Raw genomic sequence first — 7,996 nt, 5'->3', positions numbered from 1 at the left:
CCTGTCATCACTGTTGTCTTCCCTGGGGATACAGCAGGGAAACAGACAAAATTCCCCACCATCAAGGAGTACTGTCTAGTAGGGGAAACAGACAGTAAACTCAGGGGAGGAGAAAAGGTAAGACCAGACCAACATATATTTTTAAAGGATCATCTGGTTTCTGTAAGGGGCTGGGGTGGAAGTAAGGAGACCATTTAGATGTTGATGTAGCAATTTGGGCCGGAATGATGGTGGCCCATCATTGGTGAGGGTGAAGGTGATGAGAGGTGTTCATTCCTATCGCCTTTATTGTGCAAAGCAGTACAGTCTTTGAAGAAGGAAATACCTGAGGAAGAAAATGGATTCTAGAAGGAAATGGAGGAGTAAAATATAAAAGGTCACTGGATAGGTGTTAGGGAGGACATTTGATTCAGCTGGAAGGACAGTTGCAAAGTGTGAAAGAACCATAGTTTGAAAGAAATGTAGGTGATGAATTGAATCTACTTTGGTGTTAATCAATAGGCATATGATTGATAACATTGGAATATTCTAATTATTTTTCATTTCTAGGTTATGTTTCTTTAAATACAACACCCGGCAGAGTCTGGACTCTGTGAGACCCAATATACATAGAGTTACACAGACTTACACAGAATGAAATTTGTCCTGTTTAACACATTTTGAAAGTGATTTTTAAATATTTTTACTCTTATGATTTTTACTCATAAATCTTTCCCTCTGAGATATATTAAGTTCCAACTCCTGCAAAGAAAATTAGATAGAAGACAGTTTAGCTATGAATCAAACTAGAATCATGATCAAAGAGAGTCTCAGTAGATAGAATGTAGTATAGAAATTAAGTTAGCTAAGTTTGGACCTCTCATATTAATCATTTCATAATTCATATTTTCAAATATTTACAGCTCATTGAGCAAGCCTATTTTCTTTCCCTGTGGAAAGATGCTTGGTGCTTAAGGGGCCCCGTGATTTAGTAAGGATAATTATGTGAAGCAAAGTACAAATGACAAGTGACTATTTTTGTGATTTTCTTTGCCTCTTTCCCAAACTCAGTAGAATGGTGAAGTAGGGGGGAAACTGGATGACCGTTTGAGCAGGGAGCAGGGGTTGATCTCTTTATTTAAAAATATTATGGGCAACAAATTATTCCTTTAAAATGCAAGTGTATTCAGAGTGTAAGCTCCATCACACCTCTGTGTGAAGATAGTAATACCTCAGTTACCTAAAACAGTGGGCAATGGGGCACTGACAGAGAATAGAGGGGAAGTCCTAAAAATTTGGAAACAGGGAACTGGGGTTTGGACCCATCTTCGCTACCATCTAGCTGTGTGGCTTTAAGAAAGTCATGTGGCTTCAACAAATGATGTTGGGAAAACCGGATATCTACATGCAAAAGAATGAAGTGCAACCCTTACCTTACACCATATACAAAAATTAACTCCAAATGGAGCAAAGACCTAAATATAAGAGTGAACCCTATAAAACTATTATAAGAAAACAGAGGGGGAAAGTTTCATGGTATTGGATTTGGCGTTTATTTCTTGGATATGTCACAAAAAGAACAAAGCAACAAAAGCAAAAAAAAAAAAGATTAACTGGACTACATCAAATTAAAAGCTTCTGTGCATCAAAGGACACAATCAACAGAGTGGAAAGGCAACCCAGAGAACGGGAGAAAATATTTGCAAGTGATCTATTTCATAAAGGGTTAGTATCAAGAATACATGAAGAACCCTTACAACTCAACAACAACAACCACAAAAGCAACCCAACTGAAAAATGGACAAAGGACTTGAATTGGTATTTCTCCAAAGAAAACATACAAATGTCAGTAAGCACATGAAAAGGTGCTCAACATCACTAATCACTAGAGAAGTGCAAATCAAAACCACAATAAGATACCACAGCACACCCATTAGGATGGCTATTATTTTCAAAATGAAACAAAATACCAAGCGTTGGCAAGGATGTAGAGAAGCTGGAACTGCTGTGCACTATTGGTGAAAATGTAAAACGGTGCTGTTGCTATGAAAAACAGTAAGGTTGTTCTCTAAAAAATTAAAAATAGAATTACCATTTGATCCAGAAATTCCATTTATGAGTATATGCCTAAATTCTTAGAAACAGGGACTTAAAGAGATGTTTCTAAACACATGTTTATAGAAACATTATTCACAATAGCCAAGAGCAGGAAGCAACCCAAGCGTTCATCGACAGATGAATGGATAAGCAAAAGGTGGTATATACGTACAATGGAATATTATCCAGCCTTAAAAAGAAGGGAATTCTGATACATGCTGCGACATGGATGAACTTGGAGGATATTATGCTAAGTGGAATAAGCCAGCCACTAAAGGACAGATACTGTATAATTCCAGTTATATAAAGTACCAAGAGTAGTCAAGTTCATAGAGACAGAAAGTGGAATGGTGGTTGCCAGGGGCTGGCAGGAGGGGAATGGGAGTTGTTCCTTAATGGGTACCGAGTTTCAGTTTTTAAAGATGAAAAAGTTCTGGAGATGGATGGTGGTGATGGTTGCACAACAATGTGAATTACCTAATGCTGTTAAACTGTATACTTAAAAGTGGTTAAGATGAAAAATTTGTTATATGTATTTTATCACAATCTTTTAAAAACTTAAGATAATGAATAGAAAATGCTTTCACAATATAGGATATACAGAAAGTGCTCCAAAAATAACAAACTTTATACTTGGTATTTTATTAAATTTCCTGAATTGAGGCCCAAGATGGTCCCATTATGTCAAGTTCCTTTCTGGGCAAAAGAAAGCATGTGGTGAAATTAAGTCATCAGAATTTTTAGAAGTGCCTGACACATCATTTGGTCTCATTCCCCGGGGAAAAAAAAAGTTACAATGCCTTGCCAACTCTTAGAATTCTTATTTCTAACATGAAGTGTCTGGACAATTCATTAAATCATCTGTAAGTTCCTTCATCTCTCATAGTTCTCTGTTCTAAGTCAATACTTTGTAAACTGTGTTCTGTAACTCTAGTCCTCCAGGTAAAGGACACGCTACATCACTTGAGTTCTGGATGCTTAGGTACACGCACACGCACGCACACACATACGTACACACCCTTGTTTCAAGCAGAGATTTTCTATATTGAGGTTATGTTCAATATTTACTGTTATACAACATTTTTCTAATTTTAAGAAAATGAAAGCTCTGTTTCTACGGAAGCCAGGTAAATAAATTTTTCAGATAAATGAAATTTATCTTCTTCAAGTACAAAACTTTCATTTTAAATTCTACGTTTCATGAAAATCCTATAAAAACTGACCCTTGTGGGCTTCCCTGGTGGCGCAGTGGTTGAGAGTCCGCCTACCGATGCGGGGACCGCGGGTTCGTGCCCTGGTCCGGGAAGATCCCACATGCCGCGGAGCGGCTGGGCCCGTGAGCCATGGCCGCTGAGCCTGCGCTTCCGGAGCCTGTGCTCCGCAACGGGAGAGGCCACAACAGTGAGAGGCCCGCGTACCGGAAAAAAAACAACAAAAAGAAAACTGACCCTTGTCCCATACCTTCTAAAAGAGGATTCCTGGACCATAGTCTGATTGGTAAGGCTTGGCTTCACCAGGGACTGACCTGCAGTGGACTATGCTTTTACATAGAATTATAACCATGAGTTTCTATACTCCTTTCAGGAAAACACAAGACTTTGAGCCCAAAATGAAAATAATAACTCCTACTAACCCAGTTCTTAACTTTTCGTCTGTCAGTGCGCCGTCAATCTTCATGGTACTGCCATCCAGTACCCTGCCTGGTTCCATGCCTCCAGCTCTGCCCAGCTGTTACCTCCCTTAAGACTCCCTTCATCTGGCTGAATACTTATCAGCGTTAAAAACTCAGCTCATGGCTCTGCCGCCCGCCCCTCGCCGTGAGGAGGAAGCGGAGGAGGAGGCGGCTCGGGGAGCTGGAGCCGCGAGCTGGAGCGCGGAGCGTGAGTGAGGGAGCAGAGCCGCCTACCTGCCCGCCGCCGCCTCCCCTCGGTAAGCGGGAGCCCGGCACGCAGCCTCAGCCCCTCCCTCGTCGTCAGGCCGCGAGGGCAGCGCGCGCGAGCCAGGGGGAGGGAAAGCAAGCGAGCGAGCGCGGGGAGGAGGCGGCCGGACGGAGCCGGCGCCCGCGCGTGTGGCGTGAGGGGAAGCCGCGGCCCTCCCCCTTCGCCTTCCCTTCTCTCCCCTCCTCGCTCCCCCCGCCCCCTCGACCGCGGAGCAGCACCGAGTCGGCGCTCGCGGCCAAAGTCAGTAAAAAGGTGCTCAACTCCAACCACGACGGGGCCAAGGAGGCCTCAGAAAAAGAACAAGAAGCAATTGAACATATTAATGAAGTACAAAATGAAATAGACAAACTTAGCGAACAAGCCAGTGAGGAGATTTTGAAAGTAGAACAGAAATATAACAAACTCCGCCAACCAGTTTTTCAGAAGAGGTCGGAATTGATCGCCAATATCCCAAATTTGGGGGGAGCAACGTTTGCTAACCATCCACAAGTATCTGCACTGCTTGGGGAGGGCGCTGCGTTATTTGACAAGAGTCGAAGTGACAGAATTTGAAGATATTAAATCAGGTAACAGAATAGATTTTTATTTTGACGAAAACCTTTACTTTGAAAATAAAGTTCTCTCCAAAGAATTTCATCTGAATGAGAGTGGTGATCCATCTTTAAAGTCCACTGGAATCAAATGGAAATCCGGAAAGGATTTGACAAAACGTTCAAGTCAAACGCAGAATAAAGCCAGCAGGAAGAGACAGCATGAGGACCCAGAAAGCTTCTTCACCTGGTTTACTGATCATTCTGATGCAGGTGCAGATGAGTTAGGAGAGGTCATCAAAGATGGTATTTGGCCAAATCCATTACAGTACTACTTGGTTCCGGACATGGATGATGAGGAAGGGGAAGGAGAAGAAGATGATGATGATGATGAAGAGGAAGAAGGATTGGAAGATATTGATGAAGAAGGGGATGAGGATGAAGGTGAAGAAGATGCAGATGATGATGAGGGGGAGGAAGGAGAGGAAGATGAAGGAGAAGATGACTAATGGAACACTGATGGATTCCAACCTTCCTTTTTTAATTTTCTCCAGTCCCTGGGAGCAAGTTGCAGTCTTTCTCCTTCTCCTCTTGTGCTCAGTTGCCCTATTTGTAAGGTCTCTTTTCTCCTTTATACCATGGCTCACAACTTATTTGGGGGGGAAATACCTTGAGCAGAATTCAGTGGGAAAAGAATCTCTACCCCTTTCTGTTCCAAATTCATTTTTATCCCTTCATGTCTCAACAAAAACTTTATGGAATCAACACCACCATGCTCTGTGGGAAAAAAGAAAAACCTTCTGCTCCTTTAGCTCTGCTGGAAGCTGGAGGGTGCTAGGCCCTTGTGTCGTAGTGCATAGAATTCTAGCTTTTTTCCTCCTTTCTCTGTATACTGGGCTCAGAGATTACACTGTGTCTCTATGTGAATATGGACAGTTAGCATTTACCAACGTGTATCTGTCTACTTTCTCTTGTTTAAAAAAAGAAAAAAAACTTTTAAAAATGGGGTTATAGAAGGTCAGCAAAGGGTGGGTTTGAGATGTTTGGGTGGGTTAAGTGGGCATTTTGACAACACGGCTTCTCCTTTGGCATGTTTAATTGTGATGTTTAACGGACATCCTTGCAGTTTAAGATGACACTTTTAAAATAAAATTCTCTCCTAATGATGACTTGAGCCCTGCCACTCAATGGGTGAATCAGCAGAACCTGTAGGATCTTATTTGCAATTGACATTCTTTATTGTAATTTTGTTCCTGTTTATTTTTAAATTTTTCTTTTTGTTTCACTGGAAAGGAAAGATGATGCTCAGTTTTAAACGTTAAGAGTGTACAAGTTGCTTTGTTATAATAAAACTAAATGTGTACACACAAAAAAAAAACTCAGCTCATGTGTTCCCAACTTAAGGAAGCCACCCCAGCTGAGTGAAATGCTTGTCCTTTCATCCCCAAATATCCTGTCCATCTGGATACTGTATATACACATGTATACCCAGGCACTTACCATTTTTGTTATCATTCTCTCTTTTTCAGTCTTCTCCTTAACTAGGTATATGCCCCTCAAGCCAAACTCTATGTTCTCTTCATGTCTGTATCCTCAATGCAGATGACAGGGCCAGAGTATTCAATATGTACTATTTAACTGAACTAAAATAATTTTATGTCATCTTAAAATTTCATGGATAATTGACCCTTTTTTCATAGCCAACTTTCCTTGATGTCACAGATGAGTTTTCTACCATGCCTCATCTTTTAGTTACACCTAGATAATTGAATGTTAACTCCTGTTAACGAGATTATTTAATGACATAGAAAAATACAAATGGGAATGAAGTATGAAATCTAAATACAAAGCTGTACAAACTTCAGTAAAATTCTGTGAAAGCAGTAGTATATATTGTATATGTATGTAGAAATGATATGCACACACAATATGTATCTATATGCATATACATGGAAGTGCATCAAGATTGTTAACAATGTTCACATCTTGTAAGGATGTCTACAGACACTTTAAAAATACATTTCTGAGACTTCCAGTTTCCAGTCCAGCATAAAAGGAGTTTGGAAGTCACCACTCCATTCTAACAGGTGAAAAGCTGAACAAACTGAAAAATTAACAACTCTTCTTAGATTCATAAAAGAAGTGAGGTCACAGGACAAATTGCTGCTCCCAGCATTGGAGAGACATGCAGATACCGAGAATCACAATTTACTGAAGCAGAAACGCTTGAGTAGAAACCTCCACAGGAACCAGTGCTGGGGCTGGAAAACCTGAACTATAATTGATGAATTGCTGGAGGCTCAGTGTGGACCCGTCTGTGAGATAAAAACTCCAGGAGACCCAGCCTTAGGGGGTCCCCACATTGGTGTGAGTTTTTGCCTCCAGAGGCTTGACCAGGTTCTCACAGTGAAGATCGGAGAAAAATCCACTCATGCTTCCTGTAGGAGGAGGGGGAAACTGGCTGTTTTGAAAAATGCCAGAGCATTCTATTCTTCTTAACAAGGCCTGCCCTCAAGAGAAACTACCTTGCCAGAGACGAACCTATTGGGTTTTTGTCAGAGCCTAACTAGCCCAGGGGAAGGGAAACACCCAACTCTATCTCCCTCCAGTCCCTCCTAAGCCCCCCACCCCCACTTAAGAGGGCTGGGACTGAGAGGCACTTGCAAAGTTCACAGCCAAGGAGCACAGCCTCACGGAAAGCCTGAGACCTAATCACAGGACCACAGAACACCTCCCCTACCCCTACACCTCACCACCACATCACCAAAGGTCTCTTTCCTGCCATTCCTTCTACCCAGTATATCATGTCCAGCTTTCAACAAAAAAATTACAAGGCACACTGAAAGGCAAAAGGCAGTTTGAAGAGACAGAGCAAGCATCAGAACCACACTCATACATTGCAGGGATGTTGAAATTAGCAGATATTGAATTTAAAAGTTATGATTAACATGATAAGGGCTCTAATGGAAAAAAGTAGACAACGTGCAAGACAAATGGATCATGTAAGCAGAGAGATGGAAATTCTAAGAAAAAATCAAAAAGAAATGCTAGAAATCAAGAACACTGTAATAAAAATAAAGAATGCCTTTGATAGGCTCACTAGTAGACTGGACAGGGCTGAGGAAGGAACCTCTGAGAGTGATGATAGAGACTTCCAAAACTGAAAGGCAAAGAGAAAAAAAGACAAAAAAACGGAACAGAAGATCCAAGAACTGTGGGACAACTACAAAAGGTATAACATCCAAGTAATGGGAATACCGAGAAGAGAAGCGAGAAAGGAACAGAAGAAATATTCAAAGCAATGATTGTAATAGGGGTGGGGCAGGCGCACGCGACCCTTAGCGCAGGCCGTTTGGAATTGGCTGTTAGCGGTCCTGCTCCCACCAATGGGTGACATTGCGGTGGGCCCCGCCCCCTCCCCTTCCTCTGTATAAAAGGAGCCGGAATTCT

General features: G+C 41.7%; 1 protein-coding gene across 1 annotated transcript; it reads left to right on the top strand.

Annotated features, from left to right (window-relative positions):
* The first annotated feature begins 224 nt into the window (after positions 1-224).
* On the top strand, positions 225-5,542 carry LOC113607625 (protein SET-like). The gene is given in 3 exon segments (XM_027083141.1): positions 225-244; positions 3,866-4,525; positions 4,527-5,542. Coding segments are annotated over 3 exon segments (1,209 nt in total). The 3' UTR covers positions 5,056-5,542.
* The last annotated feature ends 2,454 nt before the right edge of the window (positions 5,543-7,996 follow it).

This window comes from Aethalodelphis obliquidens, unplaced genomic scaffold (genome assembly GCF_003676395.1).
Source record: "Aethalodelphis obliquidens isolate GAN/ISIS:26980383/991018 unplaced genomic scaffold, ASM367639v1 scaffold49, whole genome shotgun sequence".
Lineage (NCBI taxonomy): Eukaryota > Metazoa > Chordata > Mammalia > Artiodactyla > Delphinidae > Aethalodelphis > Aethalodelphis obliquidens.
Note: the sequence above shows the minus strand (reverse complement) of the source record. Positions and strands in the feature narration are given on the sequence as shown.